This window comes from Drosophila arizonae, chromosome 3 (assembly GCF_054131065.1).
Source record: "Drosophila arizonae isolate 15081-1271.41 chromosome 3, UAZ_ARI_1.0, whole genome shotgun sequence".
In the NCBI taxonomy this organism is placed as follows: Eukaryota; Metazoa; Arthropoda; class Insecta; order Diptera; family Drosophilidae; genus Drosophila; species Drosophila arizonae.
Genome location: NC_142923.1, coordinates 1,008,302 through 1,029,312, shown reverse-complemented (window position 1 = coordinate 1,029,312; position 21,011 = coordinate 1,008,302). Strand labels below are relative to the sequence as shown.

The 21,011-nt window shown below is 43.5% G+C and overlaps 8 protein-coding genes across 9 annotated transcripts; 2 read left to right on the top strand and 6 right to left on the bottom strand.

The window, feature by feature from the left end:
- Nucleotides 1-1,829: 1,829 nt before the first annotated feature.
- Nucleotides 1,830-10,054, bottom strand: LOC108611256 (2-phosphoxylose phosphatase 1). Its single transcript, XM_018003783.2, has 6 exons — nt 9,720-10,054; nt 9,196-9,517; nt 8,988-9,128; nt 5,311-8,727; nt 3,295-4,512; nt 1,830-3,223 (listed from the first exon to the last, which is right to left on the bottom strand). Exons 1-4 carry the CDS (start codon nt 9,817-9,819, stop codon nt 7,512-7,514), a joined length of 1,779 nt encoding a protein of 592 aa, XP_017859272.1. The 5' UTR covers nt 9,820-10,054; the 3' UTR covers nt 1,830-3,223; nt 3,295-4,512; nt 5,311-7,511.
- Nucleotides 10,055-10,176: 122 nt separating this feature from the next.
- On the bottom strand, nt 10,177-11,597 carry Uch (Ubiquitin carboxyl-terminal hydrolase). Its single transcript, XM_018003791.2, has 4 exons — nt 11,430-11,597; nt 11,150-11,290; nt 10,947-11,095; nt 10,177-10,882 (listed from the first exon to the last, which is right to left on the bottom strand). The coding sequence occupies exons 1-4, from the start codon at nt 11,463-11,465 to the stop codon at nt 10,519-10,521; spliced, it is 690 nt and encodes a 229-aa protein (XP_017859280.1). The 5' UTR covers nt 11,466-11,597; the 3' UTR covers nt 10,177-10,518.
- An 85-nt stretch (nt 11,598-11,682) lies between these two features.
- Nucleotides 11,683-13,948, top strand: LOC108611264 (uncharacterized). Its single transcript, XM_018003792.2, has 3 exons — nt 11,683-11,888; nt 11,951-12,391; nt 12,507-13,948. Exons 1-3 carry the CDS (start codon nt 11,852-11,854, stop codon nt 12,632-12,634), a joined length of 606 nt encoding a protein of 201 aa, XP_017859281.1. The 5' UTR covers nt 11,683-11,851; the 3' UTR covers nt 12,635-13,948.
- Nucleotides 12,764-14,161, bottom strand: daed (daedalus). The gene is made up of 2 exons (XM_018003789.2): nt 13,370-14,161; nt 12,764-13,300 (listed from the first exon to the last, which is right to left on the bottom strand). Exons 1-2 carry the CDS (start codon nt 14,057-14,059, stop codon nt 13,181-13,183), a joined length of 810 nt encoding a protein of 269 aa, XP_017859278.1. The 5' UTR covers nt 14,060-14,161; the 3' UTR covers nt 12,764-13,180.
- A 106-nt stretch (nt 14,162-14,267) lies between these two features.
- LOC108611268 (uncharacterized) lies at nt 14,268-14,816 on the bottom strand. Its single transcript, XM_018003796.2, has one exon. It carries the CDS (start codon nt 14,814-14,816, stop codon nt 14,577-14,579), a length of 240 nt encoding a protein of 79 aa, XP_017859285.1. The 3' UTR covers nt 14,268-14,576.
- Nucleotides 14,817-14,849: 33 nt separating this feature from the next.
- On the bottom strand, nt 14,850-20,075 carry LOC108611267 (protein CEBPZOS). Of its 2 annotated transcripts, none has more exons than XM_089466081.1 (3): nt 19,946-20,075; nt 15,046-15,181; nt 14,850-14,992 (listed from the first exon to the last, which is right to left on the bottom strand). In XM_089466081.1, exons 2-3 carry the CDS (start codon nt 15,173-15,175, stop codon nt 14,850-14,852), a joined length of 273 nt encoding a protein of 90 aa, XP_089322207.1. In that variant the 5' UTR covers nt 15,176-15,181; nt 19,946-20,075. The 2 variants fall into 2 exon arrangements, with proteins under 2 accessions (XP_089322207.1, XP_089322206.1); XM_089466080.1 differs by lacking the exon at nt 19,946-20,075 and adding an exon at nt 15,240-15,386.
- Nucleotides 15,563-16,490, top strand: Sirup (Starvation-upregulated protein). Its single transcript, XM_018003793.2, has 2 exons — nt 15,563-15,942; nt 16,027-16,490. The coding sequence occupies exons 1-2, from the start codon at nt 15,888-15,890 to the stop codon at nt 16,326-16,328; spliced, it is 357 nt and encodes a 118-aa protein (XP_017859282.1). The 5' UTR covers nt 15,563-15,887; the 3' UTR covers nt 16,329-16,490.
- Wwox (WW domain-containing oxidoreductase) lies at nt 16,428-20,971 on the bottom strand. Its single transcript, XM_018003785.2, has 6 exons — nt 20,758-20,971; nt 20,186-20,695; nt 19,946-20,125; nt 16,947-17,076; nt 16,745-16,873; nt 16,428-16,688 (listed from the first exon to the last, which is right to left on the bottom strand). The coding sequence occupies exons 1-6, from the start codon at nt 20,847-20,849 to the stop codon at nt 16,503-16,505; spliced, it is 1,227 nt and encodes a 408-aa protein (XP_017859274.1). The 5' UTR covers nt 20,850-20,971; the 3' UTR covers nt 16,428-16,502.
- Nucleotides 20,972-21,011: the final 40 nt, after the last annotated feature.

Sequence of the window (21,011 nt, the reverse complement as noted above, 5' to 3'; positions counted from 1 at the left end):
TTGCTGTGCGCCTGCTGCGGCAGTCAAGACTTCCCCATGTCGGCGTGTGTGCACGCTCCAATGTGAGTGGAGCGGCTCCCCAGTCCCCCACAAGTGCAGCCTTGAGAAGGTCTCTGGCGCCCCTTTAGCGGAGAATCGAATGACAGGCCATGGACCGAGGGTCGAGGGCTGTCTGGGATCGAGACCATGGGGCCCCCTCTTTGGAAATGAGTGTTCCCCAATTGCGCGTGTTCCCCACACAGCACAGCAACAACAATGAGAGCAGCCAAGACAAAAAAAGTGCTTCTGTCTATGTTTTCTGTTAGCCCGCGCTGTTAGTAGCCATCTTTTTCGATTTTTTGCTCAATCACAGCGAAATGGAATTCGCCAAGGGCGGTGGGGTGGAGCAGAGTGTGGGTGTGAGACTGAGTGGTTACCATGGAGCTACCACCCTGTTTTTGTCTAGCTGTGTACGTGTGTGTGTATGTCACTGCGCTCAGCGCAACTTCTGTTTTCCTGGTGTAATTAAGCAAACGAAATATAATAATAATAAATTATAATTTTAGAAGGCGTGCCCCAAAAAAACGTTTAAGCTGTCCCCCCCAAAAAAAACCAATCGTAACTGAAGCCAATTTTAAATGGACAAACAATATAATATGTGTATGCAGATACATATGTATATTATTATATTTATATACACACACACACACACTAAGTAACACACTCGCACACATGGCGTGACAAGGTTTGTGTGGTATTATTATGCGATTATTTCGTTTGTATGTTTAAAATATAAACGAACAGGCTTCAAGAAATCGCGCAAGAAAAAGCAGCCATTGCACACACAATAAACATGCTTTCGCCATAAACATTTTCAAAACATATACAAATTCGAAAGTTTGCGCCTTTTGTTATGTTAATTTTACAGCGAGATCCCTCGCAAATGTTAAAGTACATGTGTGCGTGTGCGAGTGTGCGTGCTTATGTTTGTCTCTCTCTGCCTCACACACTCCGTCGCTTGCGGTGTTGTTGTGTGGCGACGGCAACTCCAGCTTCAGCCGCTCTACGACAGCAATGGCAGCCGCTGCAGTTCTCTGCCTGGCTGGCTGACCGGCTCAACCAGCTCCAGCTCCAGCTCCAACTCCAACTGCAACTGCAACTCCTAGTCTAGGCCCTCTTGCAGCATTTCACCTGGCTGCTATTTCTATGAAAACTTGGTAGCTGCTGCGTTCGTTTCTAACGATTTTCTATGTTAACACGCAACAATTTGAACCGGTAAATGCGCTGCAGTCGCTGCCGCTGCTCAGTCGCCGCCATTCGACATTCGACATTCGTGTTAAAACTGTGAAAAATGTACGTTCCGCGAACTTTGCGTCATGCGATGTTAATTCAATAGGCGCACAGCATTGCCGAGCAGCTGTCGGAGACGTAACGTCAATGGCCGCGACAGCTGTGCGAGCGAGACGCCAATGTGGAAGGTCGTTCGAGTTGCTTAGCGTATGCCTGTCGTAGTGTGCGAGCACGAGTGTATGCTGTGTGCTCTCCATGCGGTGTGCGTATGTGTGCTTTGAGCATGCCTGTGTCTGTTATCTGTTATCCGTTTACTTGTGAGCGCGGCAGTGTGACCGTTTCTATGTGTTTGTTTTGCTTTGTGCTTGAGTTTGAGTTTGTGTGAGTGCTTTTTGGGGCCAATGTACTCGGAGTTCAGTGCATTGCACTCTATGCCGTCGAAATGATACGCCCGTGTGTGCGTATGTGTGTGCTTTGCAGAACTGAGCGCGCTTTTTGTGCGGTGGGCGCATTTGCACGATATGCGAGCAGACATGTAGCTTATGTTAATAGTTTAAGTGTTCATATTGAGATTTTTTATTATTATTGTCAGTTTATGAAATTAATTCATTAGGTAAAATTATATCATCTCAAATTACCAAATACAAAAAATACAAAACTAATTTTGTTATCATTTTCAATTTTTGTACATATTACCGACTGTGTTTACAAATTATTATTAACATTATGTAAATAGAATGTCTGTCTGATTCTGCAGTAAAAGATAGTCTATTATCTATATATAACTATGGCCAGAAATCGATCTTCTAGATTCGACAACATCGACAGCAATTGCACCAGCAAACTTTGTTCGCACTGAAGAAACTACTTCTGGCAGTGTACTAAAGCTGCAGAGTCTTCCAAAACCCTCCAACTCGATCGCACCTGAAACTGTGCCCAAATGGGTCTTCCACATCACGTCATAGACAGCGGAAAAACAAATAGGTCCGCATTATGAGCGGACATAGCGGATGGGGTAAATATCTCCAGTACCTCTGATACTTGTTGTCGATGGGCTTTACCTTCAGTCTCAGTCTCCTGCACTTATCCATATGTGATAAATATCCAAATGAAGCACCTACAATTTAAATATAAATTTTTGTTCAATTTAAAAAACTTTACTGAATGAAGAAACGTTAACAAAACTAAGAAATTTTCCGATATATAGACATTGACGTATACGACGAGGGTAGTCTCTAAAATGTGAACTAAAGAAAATTTATGAATATATAAATTTGTTCAAAATTAATTTCTATTATTCATAAATAGGAAAATTTAAATAGATGAATAAATTCCTGTTACAATTTTCGTTATTATATATGTATGTGGCATAACGTTAAGTTTTCAAGCAACCCTCGGTTATTATGTGGCTCTTGCCTATTTCTTACTGGCCTGTTCTTTTTGTCAACCAATGACAACTATTCGCCATTTTGAGGGAAATGTTAACTGTTGACTTGAGTCCAAATTCCTGCTGCTTGGTACAGAATTGAACTATGATGATTGATGTTGATGATGTTTATTGAAAATTTATAATGATTATTACTGCTATATTACTACTAAATAGGTTTTATTGCTAAATATAGGGTTTTAGTTTATGAAAATGATCAACAGTTAAGGTAATGCTATTTTGACTATGGTTGGAAAATAATGATGGTGGAATGTTTTAAAGCTAAATAAAAATATTTTCTGTTGCGCATACATACATTCATATACATATATGTATGTTCATACATGTATTTCACTTAATATTACTTTTGGGCATTACTCAAAATTCGTAATCCACTTCAGTACTCAAGATTTAATAATAAGAGTTTTCTCAGCTCCAATCGGGTGTTCTGGATCTTTATCTCGGGGGCTCGGCGCTGCCAGATGTTTCGCTCTCTGTTGTTGCTGTTGCTAGGGCTACTCGCACCGACTATAATATGTAATTACACACATATAGTAAGTGTAGTTGTAAGCAACAAGTACTTGCTCTTAGGTACTTACTAAATATGCCAATTTATGGGCACCGCCTATTGCCCCTCTACTCCTCTCGTTCCATCTTTCTGTTGCTCTTTGCTCACGCCATTTGCTTGCGCCGAGGTGCAATTACGACGTCGCTCCGTTGCAATTTCTTCTATGTGCGCGTAGCTGCAGCTATCGCCGCTTCTGCCGGCTCCCTCTCTTTCTCTCTCTCTCTCCCTCTCACGCTTTGACTATCTCAAGCTCTCTGTGTATATATATAGTGTCTATAAGTGTGTGTGTGTGGTTCCTCCGCCAAGATGTTTGCGTGGAAAATTGTGTTCGCCCAACCCCCGCTGCGCACATTTGAAAAGTGCATCTCCGATCCGCTCCGCTCGGCGGTAGGTGGGGCTGCCGAGCCTATGGAGCCTAGTTTGACTGCTTGGAAAAACTTTTGCTTCGTCTATTAGCAGGGGCCAGCGGCTCACCTAGGCGAGTACAGAGAGCGCAGACATCATAGACCAACGACCGAACTGGTGCTCGTCTATTGCCCGAAGAAAAATCCTGTCCACGCTTTCCCCCAAATAGGCAACAGACGATGGCCTAGGAGCCCCCACTCCACAGTGCTTGCATAAGCTACTCACATGGAGTTCGCTTACCTGCCCGCACCCACACACACACTCACACACGCACTCATAACTTTGCTCAATCGCACTCACACTCACACACAGTCGCACGCGTACCGATGAAAAATGGTTGAAAAAAAGTTTGAAAAAAAACGTTGTATGATTTTTCTTCGCCAATATTTTGTAACAGAGCCGCAGCATTGAGCAAAGGCGGGCCCCGACATTTGTAACAAAAATGCACACAGTCCGAAAGAGAGCAACACACAGTCACTCACTCACACATACACACAGAGGTGCGCGCGTGCATCAACAAAACTCAATTTGTTTCTTTTTATTTCTTACTATGCGGCCGCTCCAACGGTTCCCCTGCTCAATGCTCAATGCACATGGGCCCACTGTTGTTGTTATTGTTGGCTGCACTCGGCTGCTCGCAGCTGAGCCAATTGGCAGTCGCGCTTGCTTCTGTGCCTATGTGTGTGTGCGAGTGTGTGTATATTTCTGTTTGTACATTGCAGCTCGTTTTTTGTGCGAGAGCGAGAGCAAGATAGAGAGAGAAAGAACGGAGCAGCAAGTGAGTGGGCACAGCACACTGCAATTGAACATTGCCAGCCTTACATTGACTCAAAAGCAAATCAGACTGTAATGAATTTTAAAAAAATTAAAATTGTACCTATTTAAAATGAGAAAATGTTAACTTATTCAAATTTGTATTTATTTGTCGTATTGGTAAGTATAAATCTAGCTGCATATTAGAAAAAACATGGCCATGGGCTTGTGTTTAGGTTATTTCGCTCGCAGCAAATGGAACTGACCCACTGTACTCAGGCGCTTGCATTCTCCTTTGCTCACAACACACACATGCAGAGACCCGCTGCAGTTGCGAAGAGCAGGAGAGGGAGCTGCATTTCGAGATAATAGTGGCGACGCAATGCACTTTTTGGAGCTGAATTCACACACACGCACAGACAGCATCTCGCTGCCCCCATCACACACACATCGAAAGAGACGTAGGCATTGACAGCGGCGTGCAGCAAATTGAGCACAATGACGTCGCAGCCCCCATCGAGAGATGTTCGCGTTGAGTTGTTGTTGCCTGTTGAGTGCAGTGCGACTCTGCCCGCCAGGCGGCTGCACCTGCCCCGCCCAAATCTCGCTTGCTCGCTCTCTGTCTCTCTTTCTCTCTCTCTCATTCTCTCTAACACTCACACATGTAAGCGAGTATAAAATCCGTTTTGGTTTTGCTGGAATACCCTGTAGTCACATAGATTGCCAGAAGGTGGGTTAGCAAGCTAATGCCACTGACTTATGTACCTAGGACAATCAATGAATATAATAATAATGCAATTGATGCATATTTGTGTGATAATGAAATATTGCTTATAGAATCATTTTGCATTCCACTTTAGCTAGGCAAGTGCACGTCTCAACAACTTACAGGGTATCTCCCAGTCCGCCACGCTCAACTCGTGCATTCGCACTTGTTGCTTTTGCCAAAGTGCAACGTGGCTACGAGTTCTGGGCTCCTTTTCCCAATGTAACACAACCATGCACCATGCGAGCGACGACTGCCCCAGGGCTGCCATTAGCATTACGACAGCGATTACGTGGATATGGTTATCATGTGTGTGGATGGGGTGAACGGCGCTTTACAGTTTTACAGCAAGCACGTGAACGTCCTCGGAACGAACCGTGGCGTAAGACCCAAGAAATCTGGGTCCATTACACGTTTCAGCGCCAGCCAGCGAGCGTGTGGGTAAAATTTTATTATATATTGGGGCTGGTTGAGTGGGGCGTTGCTCCTTTTTACGGCCGTGGCCACACAACTCCTGCTCTGTGCGGCTGCTTCGTCATCGTCGGCGCCGCCGTCGCCAGCTGCGTGCACAAAAGTAACAAAATGTACTGAATGTCAACAGGCTCACAGCAGTGAGCAGAGCGTCGATTTTACATTACAATCGCTGTACAATCGACGCTCGGTCTCTGTACACGCTCATTGCGCGCTCGCTTGCTCTGCCCCCTCCAGCCGACCAACCAGCCAGCCAGGCATCTGCCACTCCTCGCACGACACTCTGTGTGCTCTCTGTCTCTCTCTAAGAGTGTGTGTGCTTGTGTGTATTCGCCGCGTTACTTGCGCGCGTGCTCCCCACTCCACCCAAACCGCACACAGATAAGTAATAACGGCTCCACTCTCCACTCTGCCGCTGCCGCTGCCGACGTTAACGTCCACGTCAACGTCAACGCAATTTGCCTTCATTTTTATTTCTTCTTCTCGCTATGTACTTTTGTTCTTGCTTGCCCCCTTTTGGCGGTGCCTTTGCTCTCGTTTGCTTTATCACTCACGACCGCTGCTTTAAAGCCGATGCTCATCGTGCGCTCACACATGCACATGCACACATATACTCACACTCATACCCACACATACGCAAATGCACTTCACTGAGCCGCAAAATTGCAAATGCATTGCCTACACTCAGTCGACGTTTGATTGTCGTCGCAGTCGCATGGACAAAAGTGCACTGTAGCATATACGTATATAAAATGCATCGTATATATAGATAGCATCTACTTAATTAAATATACCCGAATATAGTCTGTTATTATTTTGTTTAACATTTATTTAAATACTTAACTGGGGGAGGAAATTGTTGTATATTTGTATTTAAAAACTGTAGGTAAGTGTTGCACATGATATGTTGCTGATATGTAATAAACATATGTAATACACATATGTATTTCTCATAGAGATATATTCCATCTCATAGAACTTAACCTAGAAAATGTTAAGGATTGCCCCTGTGGAAGCAATCGCTGATATGTATCGGTCTAGGAATTACAATTATGCTAGAATTCTGCTATATATGTAGATATATATGTATTTACTAACTTAGAGTAAAATGTGTGCGATTCAATTGATATGTTTGGTTTCATTCAGTCACTTGCCATACAACAACGCATAGTTATCCTGCCAACAAAATTGAGAGTGCTTCTCCAACTCTTCACTCAATGGATAAGCAATGATCAGAAATGTAAACAAAAGTTACATGCATACACACATACAGAAATACATTTGAGAAAGCGATTGCAAATAAACAAGAACAGAGCTTCAAAGTGAGTGGGAGTTGCTATCTCCTTCGATCGTATTAGGCTTTAGGCACATACACATGCATGAAGCATTTGAAAATAAGTTAGAGCAGATTTGTGTAAGAGAAAGTTGCTGTCTCCCTCGAGCGCACTTGGCTTTGATCAAGACTTAAAAGTGAGCGTAAACACAGTTGTGTAGTGAGACGGCATGAGCAAATGGGAGCTGCCATCTCCTTCGAGCGCACTAGGCGTAGGACACACACATGCATACAATCATGTGCGTAAGCAATTGAAAGTAAAAATATAGTTGTGTAAGTGATAGCTGCTATCTCCCTCAATCGCACACAAGACTCTCAGGCTCCATTACTCGCCGAGAGCCAATACGAATACGAAGTCGTGTTGGTATTGCAATCTGTAGCATAGATTTCGTTGCTGTTGTTGTATGGGGACCGTTCTGGTATGTGTTCACAAAGTTTCGTCATTTGTTGGATTTCGTCTTAACTATATATATATATATAACATAATACTTATCACAGCTGAGAATGGAACCCAGTGCCACTAGAACTCGTTCGCTTTGGGTGACTGTGCGACAGGCGCTGCGCAGGCCTCCTTGAAATTGGTCGCATTCAATGGCCCGAAATAGTCCTCGTGCAGGAATCGAATGATGTTCTCGATGGGACACAGATCGGCCTTGTTGCCGCGACTGTCCCGAGTCACGCGCAGACTTTTTCCACCTTCGCAGAAATCGATCTGCTGCGTCACATCGCGCCCATTGTAGACGACACGGAAATAGTAATCCGTATGGGCATCGGAGCGATAGACCTCGAAGGCCAAGCGTGAGGCGTACGAGATCGTCTTTCCGTCACGATTGCTAATTATGCCCAGGGCAGCCGTCAGATACTGCATGGTGCAGTCGTGGCCAGAGTAGAGCACGAACTTGGTCCGATCCCCCGATATCATCTTTAGCATATAGCCAACTATATGCCGGATCATGCCGTATGCCCGGAGCAGGCCCGCTCGCTTGTAGTAGATGTGCTGGGCAGTGCGCAGAGAGAGCTCGTCGGCGAAGGACATAAGTGCATCCACTTGGGAGGGCTCCACGCAGCCGCCATTGGAGCCAGCTGCCTCGTCCTCCTCCTCCAGCTGCTGCTGCTGTTCCAGCTCCGCTGCTGCCGCTGCTCCTCCTGGCATAAGATTCGCCCCATTCGCCTCGTCCTGGTCGATGTTGATGACGTCGACTAGCTCGGGATTGTGGGCTAGGGTGCTGGCAGTCCGGCTGCCATTGCGCCTTCGACACGGCAAGGCGGCGTCATGGCAGAGCACAGTCAGCATGGCATCCACCACCTCGAAGGGATTCGTCACGCCCCCCTCGTTAGCTGTGTGCTGTATCAGCGTCCCGCCGATCCACTGCATCACGGCCAGCACATCGGAGCGCTTCACCAGCTGCCTGTCCGCCAGCTGCATCAGCCGCTTGCGCAGCACCAGCGACTGGCCGCACGAGCAGTCTCCAAAGCAGAACGCCATGCTATGCGACTCCCTCACGTTCAGTGCCAGCCACTTGTCCGCCGGCAGCAGGGCGAAGAGCAGGGCCAGCGCCGACTGAAAGGTGCGGCGATAGCGCGTCGTGAAGACCACCACCTCGTCCGAGTTGAGCAGCGTGTGGGGCGTCGTGTCCACCCCCACTCTCAGAGCATTCGGCTTGAGCAGCAGGCCCAGCGGATGGGCGTAGATCTGATGCATGATGTCGCCTACGTGCAGCAACTGGGCAATGCCTCTGCGGGATTAGAAAGGCGTTTTAATAGATGTATTTATACTGGGAAGGGGATAGATTGACTATGTATCCATGTAAAAATCGTAGGAGTCATTCCCTGTTCTGGTTGCCATGCAGGGTCTACCAAGGATCGATCACCTGCTCTTTCTTTAGAGTATGAATTATATGAGAAGCGGATCATTTAAAGAATGAATTCACTTCCCGATCCACTACCTATGGAACAGGTAATCTTCTGTAGCCGTCAATCCTCTCCAGCAACTTACTTGTACGTCAGCTGACCCAACGGACAGCCTCGCTCCGTGGCGGGAAGCAAGGGAAAGCCATGGAATGGACCCACTTTGCTCCAGTACAAATGATTCGAGCCGGACGCAGAGCTGCTCGAGTTTTGCAGAAAGCTGCGATATCTGCGAATAAAATCGATACAATTGGAATTAATTGCCTCCAGTTGGAATATAACATGTTTCTGCTCACTTGTTGACCAGGCTGTCTCCATCGGCCGGCACGCCACAATTGATGCCGTTGGCATGCACGTGGGACATGGCACCACGGTCGCCATGCCGTATCACCAGGAGCACTCCCTGTAGCTTCCAACCCTCCAGTATGCCGCCATCGTCCAGGCGCGTTAGCTGACTGAGCGGCGCGCAGCGTTCACGATATTTGGCAAAACGCTGAGCACTGCTTGCGGCGTCATTACCACCAGCTCCTGGAGAAAGTCCCGAGCTGGCAGTGCCTGTGCCAAAGCCGCCGCCCGGATTGCCAAGACGTTCCACGTTGCCCATATAGCGATACATGCCTGGAAAAAGAGATTGGAATCGAATTGTTTAAGCTGAATGCGGAAGAAGAGGAAGCTCATTCATGTTCCAAGTGGAATCTGATAGAAGGCTAGCTGGGTCTTACATCTCTAGCTGTCGTCTAATCTAAAAGCTAGTTGCGAGCAGCCTGAAAGCTAGCGCTATACCATCAATAGTAGCTGGTCTACTTGTGCTTGAGCTTACCTGCAATTAGCAGAAATATCCAGATGCTGAGCAACATGTAGCAATAGAAGGTGCGATGCTGCGTGGTTAAACGCGTCAGCTCCTTGAGCAGCAGCCTCATGATGCCGAGCAATCAAATCGACCACACATAAGTCTCTCTCTCTCTCTCTTGCACTGGCTGTCTCGCTCTATTGCTGGGCACACTGGAGGGTTTTCCTTTCTTAATGTCCTTTACAATTTTTACTATAAGCAATTTCCAATTAAATGTATTTTACAATTTAAGAAAAAACAATGCTCGTGGTGTTTCGCTTCGGCCAACTGTCAAACAATTACGTGGAGCGTAACCAAAGGAAGAGGCATGCGCAGTGGCTATCGCTAAAGGCCAACAGCTGATGCAGTGGTGGAGCAGCGTTAGTGATTGAACCACCACAGTGAAGTCTACGAGTGATGGACAGTTGTCTGCCAACAGTAATATGAATAAACTTTGGTTATTCGTTTAATGACCAGGCCAGGCCGAATTAAAGGTTTTACAAATATTTCAAATACATTTTTGGTTAAATATGCATGACAAAATTTTGTTTTAATAACCAGCAGAACTTCTCTTGCTTGGCCTCACAAATGGGTTAGAATATGAATATGTTATGCATTCGATCAGAGATCATATAATATATATAAATTTTGTTTATGGCCAGCAAACATGACCAGCAGAGGTTTTACTGCGTGGCCTTACAATGGGTTAAAATAGGTTTAGTTATGGTTCATGTATTTGATCGGAGATCATATATAAATATTTGATGAGACTCCCTCTTTCCCTCGCTCTCTATTCCTGCGTAGCAGTTAGAGCCAAGACAGTGAAGCGCATGTCATCCGGATCACGGGCCATGAACTCCTTGCACACCCTAGCAGCATCTGGCAAGAATGTCTCATCCGAGGTCTTGCCGTGATTGATGGGATACGACTTGCGTCCATCTAGCTCGTAGAGTGTGTTGTCGATATTGACGAGTGAAATGAAGTGATGGATGACTGTGTCGTAGTTGCCAGCATCGGTTTGGCCCTCCTGCGCCAACATTTGATGATCCTCGGTGAAGGCCTTGTCCTTCTCCAAAGCCTGACCGCGCTCATCGGGCGACATATTGGCGCAGCTCTTCAAAAAGTTCTTTAGGACGCCATCGCCAATGTCAATGCTAAGAGAGAGATACATATATGTAGTTTACATAGACTTGCGAGATGATATCATTGGGCACCCACTCCTTGTTGTTGGCCACGCTGTGGATGAGGGCAACGGTGCCGCAGGCATTGTGTGTAAATTGACGCATATAAAAGAGATCAGCTGGGGTCTTCAGAGGTTCAGCTGCCGACTTGATGCGCTCATGCTCCTCGGCACGGTGCTTTTCATACTACGGAGACTAGACATCAGTAAATGTAAATCAACAATTGTAACTCGTACTAACTGCATCGCTGATGGGGAACAGCAAAATGAGAGCCTTGACGGGCTGGGGCAGCATTGCCAATAACTCCTCATCCAGGCCGATGACGTCAGTGATTGACCAGGATGGCGACACACCCAGCTTGTGTATGTATTTGGTCAGTACCTGGGAATGGGTTACGAGCAATCAACATGGCGTCTCTTTTAATATGACAAATTGCAAATCAAATTCACAGAAGTGCGTTGCAACGGCAGATGGCAAATGAAAACAATTTCTAAACAGTAAAGTAAAGTTAGTTTATTACCTCCGGGTTGGATTCCAATGGTGTCCAGGTCGACATTTTGTTTTCAAGAAAATTGTATTTAGTTGTAGCGCTTTACGTAGTTACTTCGACTGAATGTATTTTGGAAATGTCTGAAAATGATTACCGGCACTTTTTTGACACTTTGAGTAAGTGTGTGCGTGAGCTTTCAGGCGCCGATAGCTATCGATTGTTGGGGTAGTCTTTAGCACGAACACGGCACGGAACCAGTCAGTCAGCAGTTGATATTTAATATGTGCGATATGTACTCGCCAAATTTTGTAATCGGTAGCTCTTTCATCGGCTAGTCGATAGATGTCAGCTGGTTGGCTTATTGTTTATTTCTATTATTTTTCTTTAAATTCTGGGCATGTTTTTATTTGATTCAAAAATTAATTGGTTTGCTCAAGTTATTTGCAATATAAATGGACCAATTGAATAAGTCTTTAACGCCAGTGCGTTGTAAGTAATTATAACACAATAAAAGAGAGCACATATATACTGATTTCCTCTCTGTTCTTTAGTTGTTGACAGCCAGCGCGTGCAGTCACCGGCGATTAAGCACGACGCCAACTTGGCCAGCTGTAAGGCTAAGCTGCAAGGGCTGGTAGCTAACCTGCAGGCTAATTATGCCAAATGGCAAATGGCTCAACAGCGGGGCACGTCCCTCTGCTACGCGATTGAGGCGCGAAAGACGCGTTGCTACGATAATGCAGATAACGGCTATTTTCCAGAGGATCTGCATATGAGCTGCGACAAATTGGCCATTATTACGTCGATATTTGTTGATATATTTACAAACACGCGTGAGATTTTGCGACAACTGCGTGGATTGACTTTGCTAGCGGGCATTACATCAAATGTGATATTTTATAGAACTTGGAAGTTGACAGAGTTTGTGTCCTTCACCGAGGAACTGGTAAAGCGTTACAGACAGGAATCGATGGTAAAACAGCATGTGATGCGTAAGTAGAGCTAAATTCTGAAATGTACTCCAGCCAATAGCACTATCACTACACTAGAGCAGACCACAGACACCACAAGCCTCTCCACTCATACATATTTTGTACTTGGTTCTAGGTAATATAGCCCACTCCACAAGTAGAGCTCAACTAATTGCCCATACTACGAAGTGGGAGTTTCCAGAGCATGTTGATGCCTATGTGAACTTGGTGTTTCTGCTGCTTGCCGAGGAGGTTAAACCATAGAACAACAGTACATGTATGATAGTTTGTAAACTAAATATTAGTAAATCTGAAAATGTTATTTTGTACATTAAATAATGAATTTATTGTAGCATGATTTTTTAATACGTAGGATCTACTTAAAAAGCAAGATGGTTTCAACTTCTTTATTATCATTCGAATTGTAAATTACTTGAATACTTATTTAATAATGAATATAAGACAGAAGTCTGTTTGTCTGTCCAACCTCGGATCACACATTTTGTAGACTATATTTCTATATATGTTGTAAGTAAATGTAATAGTATATATACTAAATAGCGTAATTATATGCTAAGAGATTCCAAAGTCTTTGAATGGGGCATGCTTGTTAAAGAAAGCATTTGTATATAACTAAAATTGGGAACATGAATGGTTTATCGTTTCAAATGGAATAAACTTACAAACTACAAACTTCGAGCACAGATAATACTCTGTAAAATACAAAATGCATCTCATGTAATCTATATGCGAGGCAGTTCTGATAACAAGGTCTACAAACGACCCTATATATCTAAAATATGGAATGTATTAGATCTTAACTGAAATATTGTCTAGGTTTGGACTGTAACTGCGTTTCGACCACCACCAGAACCAGGCGCCAGCCGTGCCCAAAGCAATTGCCGCAAAGTAGAGAAGCTTTAGATTATGCTATATAGTGAATGTATATATGAATATGATTAATATTGTATAAGATTTGCACACCTTTAAATCGCTCACCTCCTTGGAGGGTGAGTCCCTCGCCTGTTCCTCAATTTGTTTGCGACTTTCAGAAATCTGTAGCTGCTGCAGTTTACGTAGATCCTTGTTTAGCTCGTCCGAAATGGTTTGCACACTGTTCAAGGCCTCCAGTGCAAAGCGACTCGCATAGCGTTTGTCGCCCACTATCAAATCCTCTGGTGGCAGTACCTGCAATTTGTAATTCGTGGCTGCCAAGGACGAGCGCAGGTACATTAGATGATTAGCCGCATTGCCAACAATTTGATTATTATATTTTTGCGCGGCCTTCGATTGGCATAAAGATTCATAGCTGGGATCCTGATTCGGCAGCACTGCAAACATTTTGAGACACTCTTCGCGCTCCTTTTTCGTAGAAAACCCAAACATCTCCAGGTCTTCATTGGAGAGTGAGGCCAAGTCGCGAAAGCTAATGTGATCCTCGAGAAGTTTGTCCACATGATTGGCGTTTACATAATCCTGTTTGGATTTGGCAAATAGGGTCAATATGGCCTCACGTTCCCTTTGGACGTTCGGTTTAGTTTTCCCCTGCATCCACGGTCGCTTTTCATAGCCCAGAAATGCACTATCTAAATCCTGCTGTTCGGTGTGTCGTTGAAACTCCTTACTAGCACCGAACTGCATCGCAGATGGGCCGTTAACATCTAACAAGGGTATATTGTCAGTGGACATCCTGTATAATAATTAATCTCTTTCTTTCTATTTCAGCAGAGTGGCGAAGTGTCGCTGTTCAAACCTATTAATATATCGATAGTGATGCCAAACGCCGAAGTAGCATATTAGCATATCGAATTTGAGTATGAAATCTTATATCGATTAGTATTGTAAGCAAAGAAACGATGTTATTGTATTAGCGATGAGAAAAACAAATGCAACAAAATATGTTATATTTCAGCAGTGATTTCAGTATACATACGTATCTTTTAATAATTATATATCTGGTATCAAAATGTAATATTTAAGAGACGTTAACAAACAAATGTTGTCTAACGAAGAGTACAAATAGACAAAGATATTTTTGGCATACTTGTGAGTAGTCTTCATATGTACCAATTGTGGTACTTGAAATCTGTTATACTTTGGTACAAATTTGATTTTTCGTTTTAGCGAATATTCAATATTCTATTTAAAATGTGCATTTCTATAACAAAATTCGGTTATACAACAATTAAATTACAAATAACTTAGTCTAGTTATCTTTTTTATCTGCACCTGGTCTTTGCCTGTATATTGGTGTGCTATCTGTTGCCGCTTCCTTTAGCTTTTGCATGAACAGTGTCTTTTTTTGTTGGTCTGCATTCAGTGATCCGGATGCTTTAATGCGCTCCAACTTCTCGGCACTCGGCTCAGTGAGCAGCATTAGACCATATCCTATGCCGCCTGAGCCAAGCAGTAGCACTATGGACTTAACATAAGGATTGCTCGCCATCGGGAATCGGGTATTAGTAATCGGTATGACAGTTTATTCGTTCTTGAATCCTTCCGCTGTGCTCCTCCAATATTTTGCGTCTGTTTCCCGCGCCTTATTGTCTCCAACAATTTCGCCAATTTTATAGTAATACTCAAGTGCGTAGGGATATTTTTCGTTAATGTACCGGCGGAAATCTGCAGGTAAACGTTTAGGCGGAAGCTTATGTAAAGCTAAATGTGGCACTTACCTCGGTCTGTGTTCATGCGGTAGTAGAGACCGTAGCTGGCAGCAAAACAGACTGCTTCCAGCACAAAGAGTGTCTTGGCGCTACCCTTGATGAATCTCCAAAGTGCAGGTTTCGGTGTCCTCGGCAACATTACAAACTAAAATAAATGTGAAACAATACACAAATATTAAAATACAATGCGGACAACTGCTTACAAAGCAAAATACAAATGTATCGAGTCGAATTATATCGATGTACCAACATTGTCAAGGAAGCGATATGTACGCGAATAAGCAGCTGAGAAGATTTCGTCGAAATTTCTTTAAAATCTTGACTACAGCAATAGAAACATTTATCTCAAGTTAAAATAAAATCAGCGTTTTTGTTGATTCATTAATTGTAGAGACAATGTTTCTTCGATAATTAATTTTATTTTTTAATTTTTTAGGAATATTTCAGCTAATGGCCGCTAGCAGTGACGTCACAGCTTATAACCAATCGCCCAATCTGTTTATCGTCACGTATTTTCGATAACTCTTCTGCTATCAATATCGGCATACCAGTACAATACGTAACAGACCACAACAGAAAAAAGTAAAATCTGAACGTGCGGCTTTCAACGCAACCGCAGCAGCATCAGCTACAAAGTAAAAACGGCAACGCGTTGTCTCGCGGAGCTATAAAAACAACGAGCCACAGTTCAGTTGCCACAAACGTTCACAAGCCGAGCAAGTGTCAACATCAGTGCGATATTCAATTACAACCGCAACAACAACAAAGTTAAACTCAGTTACCGGTACTTCGAATAACTGTAAATAAGAACAGATCAAAACTTGAACTTAAAAAATAAAAACAATACCAAAATGCAGTCGATGGCAAAACAAACGCTGCGCGCAATGCCGCAGATGAGCAAACAAGGTGTGTGTGTGTGTGTGTGTGATTTTAGTGTGCTTAAATTGCAGCATATTTAATTTGTAATATTTGTCGTTAATTTTGAAATAGTGAGCTACTTATCGACGAGCAGCGCCTGCAGAGCCGTCGTTGGTGGCAATGACAGCGTCGTCGAGATTAAGCCGCCGAAGACAACCTCTGAGAAATTTATCGCCTTCCAGAAGAAACTGCGTGCTAAAACGCCTCTGGGTAAATTGGATGAATTCTCACGTCATCCCTACCAGGAGAAGGAGCCACTAAAGCCATGGCCCAACCAGACAAATCCCTACACAGGCGAAATTGGCGGACCCGCTGGACCGGAGCCAACGCGCTATGGTGATTGGGAGCGCAAAGGACGCGTCTCCGATTTCTAGTCCCAGTGGAACACAAATAATTGTTCCTTAGCACTTAGTTAGGTTTTTTTTTTTAACAATTGTTTAGCATTAAGATAAAAGAAAACACCAAAACAAATGTATACTAAACAAAAAAGAATTATAATATATAGAAATAAGTATTAAAAAGATTACTATGACAAATTTAGTCTATTTTTATGTTGGTTGGTCCATTAGTTCATGTATGAGTCGTTCACTTAGTGTCCACAGTTGCTTCTGCAGTGCCTCGTTCCTGGACAATTTGCTTGGCTCACAGAAATAACAGTTATTAAAGTACAATCCTGACAACCCTGTCAGCTCGTTGGCTGTGGCGCAGTAGATGCTCGTGGCAGCCGCTTGTTGCTGCGGATTGTCAAGATTAACAACAGAAAGTTCCAAGACCAAATACAACTACTCACTAGGGACTTGGTAAAGGGCCGTACCACGGCAAACAGCAATCGATAAAACCAATAATTTCGCGACAGCTGTGTCGAAACCATATTGCCAGGATGCACAGAAAAAACAGATATGCCCCGTTGCTTCCATCTCTGCAAAAGAAAGCATGTGCGAAATTAGGTCATTGATCACGAGTCAATTGTACAGTTATAGCCCATGACTCACTTGCGCCAGCTCCTGAGTGAACAAAACATTGCACAGCTTTGCATTGTTGTAGGCCATCATGCTCCAATACTTCTCTGCAGGCGGTGACAAATGCTGCACCGTTAGGTTCTCCACTGGCAGATTGGCAAATCTGCAAATGGATGGGAGACAGGGATAGATACATCCTTATATACATGCATGCCATTACAAACTCCCTAGTCGGTAAATGCAAGGGGAGGGACAGGGATGCATTTGTATTTACATATGCCTATTGGTTAATCATTCCAGATTATACAGGGGGAGGGAGACGAGCAGCGATATTGAGAAAGGAATTCAAGTTTATTTTTGACGCGCAGTTCTAAAAATTGTTTACTGTTTGTGGCCCGCTTTCTGCATATTTGTTTTGATTTTGCTGTACATTGCCGGCTCACGACTCTGTGTGCATACAGTGAAGTCTCCAGTCTAACGAACAAACTGGACATCAGAACGATAGCTTTGAGACAAAACAAAATGATTTACATATACAAACTATATGTACATATATATATACATATGTATATAAATACATATGCAAATCTTTAAGAACGTGTTTTTTTGGCAACATGAAAGCGAATATTTGCTCAATAGAAGGCTTGCTGTATTTTCATAAACATTGTGGCATCATCCAGTTGAACACATTCTGGACTTTGCACCCACCGCTTTGCTGGACCCAAACGAGTCTTGATTGACTTTATCGTTATTCTTTCTGTTGTTGTTGTTGTTGCTGCTGTTGTTTGTGCGGCGGCGTTCAATGCTCGTTAATGAGATGCAAGTCTCGAGCCACGAACAAAAGTTCAGGCCATGACTGTGACTAAGGCGCCTACACGTGAATGAAACCCTAGAACAAAGTCAACAAAGCCTTTGTACAACAACAATGCACGGCGTGAAATTGAACTTTATTTCATTCTGCTGTCAGTCAGAAGTGTGTAGCGCATGTGCAATTCGTAAATGCCGAAATATCAAATGTAACAAAGCAAAGCGCGCAATTTGTGGACTTTGAATTTGTTATTTTATTGTGCCGCCCTAGTAGAGCACACACATAATTACGCAGTTAGCTGCATACATACATACATATGTACATCCATACACAGATTCTGCTGCAAAAATAAAATAAGCTTCTTTTCCCTTTACCTTGTAGCTTGTCGTGGATGTACATACTTCAACAAAAGATTAGCATAATGCCTATTTATAATTCATTTAATGTCTTCATAGAGGTCTCTTTATCAATTGTTTTTATAGCAATCATTTTAATTAACTTAATTTTATTTCCCAAGCAGCAAACAAATCTTGACGCCCTGGCCATGCAACGCCCGCCTATCATTATCGCTTTGTGTGTTCTGACCCCAATAGAAACTCAACATTAATCATCAAATACACACATTCGACAGCCCATGCACAGATATGCTCAGAGACACATATTTAACAGCCTACCCATACATAGATATGCTATGCTTGCGTGCGTGCGCGTGTGTGTGTGCAATGGCTGGCATACATGACTTTTAGTGAGTACACAATTGGCGCACGCGACTTTTGCTGCATGCTTCCACGAGATACAGACAGAAAGATACCCAAAACGCAGAGCCAACAAATGTTATACGTGATGGCGGTAACGAACACAGAATCAGCTGAAGAAACGCAGCTGCAAAAACCACCTCCAACAACAATGAGCAACTTCACTTCAATTGCTTTTTGTTCGTCGATTCGTCGCTTCACGCGAGTTTCGTTGATTTATCTGCCCATTCGTATACAGACACAGTGTAGCCAGATGCTGTTATATGCAACCAAACTGTTGAACAGCAGTTAAATGCTGGCTGCGTACCACTGTGCTTGTGCGCGCAGCACGTGAATTGAACGTATGTGGCTTCAGCTGATATGAACATGCACTAGAGCGAATATGAATGTGTGTGTGTGCGTGTAAATGTGTACATATAAAAATGTAAACAATTTTATATGGGCACCGCTACCATTTTACCAAAATCAGCAATTTGACACCGGAAGAAGTTCATATAAAAATGTAAACAGGCTGTTTAAAAAACTAGTAATGTTAAAAGTACTTTCAACAAGATTTTCCTATTTACAGGTTTCCCCTTGTTAGGGCAAACTTATGACGTAGTTTATATATGCGCAGTATAAAAATGTAAATAAATCGGATTTGAACGCCGAGTTCAATTGCGTCGCGCCTTGAAGTCAAGGTTAAGCCGTAACAAAAAAAATATTATTTCAAACCAATGTTGCAAGGTCATTATTTAAAGAAGCCCAAGACATCATACAAGCAATTTTAGATTAGAAAATATTCAGAAGTATTACATACATATTTTAATACTCTATGTAAATACATATATACATATGTACATATGTATGTATGTGCAAAGGCTATGCTGAGCGCCCTTTAGTTTATTTATTTAAATGTAAGATATTTGGGAGCTCACACACATGCATACATATGTACATACATACATACATTTGTTGTATGTTGTTGTATAAATTGCATGCAAAGCGTTTATTTATAGTTTAGTCACAAACTGCATAGACGCCAACGCAAAGAAACAACAAACGGAGACTCGAGCCAGCCCAAAGTCCAAGCGATAAGTGCAATAAACTTGTTGCAAACAAATGCTGCCAAATACAGTTGGATTATATGCACAACAGTGCCAGCCATTTAAATTGCCCTAGTACCATTTGCGCATAGCGGAATGCAGTGGATTCCATTCAGATACAGTGGCGGTTCTTACAGTATGTCTAGTGTACTATGATGCTATGTGCATGCTGCTTCTACGAACTAAACCTGTTACAGTGGAGTCCATTAAAATATTCTCAGTTCAGGAAATACACTAATGGCTATTTAAGAGTATCAAGTGGTTAGGTAGCTATTCGAGTATTGTTTTTGAATGAATCTGTTAGTATTCAAATACAGTGCCGGCCATTTACATGTAGTGAGCGGTGTTTCAATGCTGTTTAGACATATAACTAGATCTACTTACCTGTGTGATTCAGATGAGACTACGACAATTCGCGTACGGTGGTCAAATAGTGTTTCCAACTGCAGCGTTAAATAGAAATGCGATAAATGGCATACTTGGAATGTTGTCTCGAGTCCATCGACAGTTTTCGTATGTGGCAAAGCGAAGACGCCGGCGTTCAATATCAGATAGTCGATATGACTGAAACATTCAAATTATGATATTAAAATATGGAAAACAGTCTGTAGTTGTCACACTCACACAACGCTCTGCTTGATTTCCTCTACAAACTGCTGCACAGCGCGCAATGAACCCAAATCCAAGGCCACTGAACGACACCGGGCACGTGCTGCCGGACGCTCCTGTGCTATGCGCTCAATGGCCTCCGCTGTTGTACTTGAATTACGGCAGGCGAAGATGACATCGCAGCCATGTAGAGCTAAGGAACGTGCTGTCTCAAAGCCGATGCCACAGTTTGCACCTGTTATGAGCGCCACACGGCCGTGTAAATCTTTGCCATGCAATATCTGCAGCGCGGTGCTGCACGAATCAAAGCGCTGACGCACTTGACTAATATTTAGTGTCGGCTCCTCGACAGCAAATGCCAGACGTGGATCAATATTTGTGCGCTGTTTCGTTTCTTTGTTGTGGAACATAAAACGTTGACTTTGCCCGTCGTAGTATTTCTCCCAGCCCAGCGGCAAATCGCCGGTAATCCGCTTGGATCGTCCAGTTCGTGGATGCGTCCACTGTGTCGTCTTAGTTTGTTGACTGCAAATTGGGAATCATATGTTTAATTGCGTTTCCTTAAGCTGTACATATTGAAGACTTGCTTGACATAGCAAACGACACCATCGTCGTTGGCACGTTCCTCCCAGCCAGGGGGCAGCTCATCCTCAGAGTCGGAATCGGGCATTGCCATCATTTTGGTATTGGTATTTGTATATAAAGTGTCTGGAGTTCAAAGAACAATTTGTTTTCAGCTAAAAATGTTAACAGCTGTTTGGTAGGGCAGACCTAGGCGGTACGTTTTGCCATTCACAGTGCGCGTAAGTTATCGATAGGAGTTGCAGTTGAAAACTATCGA

Excerpts from the sequence above, each read along its gene's own strand:
- LOC108611256 (XM_018003783.2), bottom strand. The coding sequence starts at position 9,819 with ATGAGGCTGCTGCTCAAGGAGCTGACGCGTTTAACCACGCAGCATCGC. Across the intron at positions 9,129-9,195 it reads GGAGACAGCCTGGTCAACAA|ATATCGCAGCTTTCTGCAAA; the intron begins GTGAGCAGAAAC and ends TTTTATTCGCAG. Across the intron at positions 8,728-8,987 it reads TTGGGTCAGCTGACGTACAA|AGGCATTGCCCAGTTGCTGC; the intron begins GTAAGTTGCTGG and ends CTAATCCCGCAG.
- Uch (XM_018003791.2), bottom strand. The coding sequence starts at position 11,465 with ATGTCGACCTGGACACCATTGGAATCCAACCCGGAG. Across the intron at positions 11,291-11,429 it reads CATTGGAATCCAACCCGGAG|GTACTGACCAAATACATACA; the intron begins GTAATAAACTAA and ends ACCCATTCCCAG. Across the intron at positions 11,096-11,149 it reads TGTTCCCCATCAGCGATGCA|TATGAAAAGCACCGTGCCGA; the intron begins GTTAGTACGAGT and ends TAGTCTCCGTAG.
- LOC108611264 (XM_018003792.2), top strand. The coding sequence starts at position 11,852 with ATGGACCAATTGAATAAGTCTTTAACGCCAGTGCGTT. Across the intron at positions 11,889-11,950 it reads GTCTTTAACGCCAGTGCGTT|TTGTTGACAGCCAGCGCGTG; the intron begins GTAAGTAATTAT and ends TCTGTTCTTTAG. Across the intron at positions 12,392-12,506 it reads GGTAAAACAGCATGTGATGC|GTAATATAGCCCACTCCACA; the intron begins GTAAGTAGAGCT and ends ACTTGGTTCTAG.
- daed (XM_018003789.2), bottom strand. The coding sequence starts at position 14,059 with ATGTCCACTGACAATATACCCTTGTTAGATGTTAACGGCCCATCTGCG. Across the intron at positions 13,301-13,369 it reads GGGACTCACCCTCCAAGGAG|CATAATCTAAAGCTTCTCTA; the intron begins GTGAGCGATTTA and ends TTCACTATATAG.
- LOC108611268 (XM_018003796.2), bottom strand. The coding sequence starts at position 14,816 with ATGGCGAGCAATCCTTATGTTAAGTCCATAGTGCTACTGCTTGGCTCA.
- LOC108611267 (XM_089466081.1), bottom strand. The coding sequence starts at position 15,175 with ATGTTGCCGAGGACACCGAAACCTGCACTTTGGAGATTCATCAAGGGT. Across the intron at positions 14,993-15,045 it reads CCGCATGAACACAGACCGAG|ATTTCCGCCGGTACATTAAC; the intron begins GTAAGTGCCACA and ends GTTTACCTGCAG.
- Sirup (XM_018003793.2), top strand. The coding sequence starts at position 15,888 with ATGCAGTCGATGGCAAAACAAACGCTGCGCGCAATGCCGCAGATGAGC. Across the intron at positions 15,943-16,026 it reads GCCGCAGATGAGCAAACAAG|TGAGCTACTTATCGACGAGC; the intron begins GTGTGTGTGTGT and ends ATTTTGAAATAG.
- Wwox (XM_018003785.2), bottom strand. The coding sequence starts at position 20,849 with ATGATGGCAATGCCCGATTCCGACTCTGAGGATGAGCTGCCCCCTGGC. Across the intron at positions 17,077-19,945 it reads GTCTCATCTGAATCACACAG|ATTTGCCAATCTGCCAGTGG; the intron begins GTAAGTAGATCT and ends ATCCATTTGCAG. Across the intron at positions 16,689-16,744 it reads GGCCCTTTACCAAGTCCCTA|CAACAAGCGGCTGCCACGAG; the intron begins GTGAGTAGTTGT and ends GACAATCCGCAG.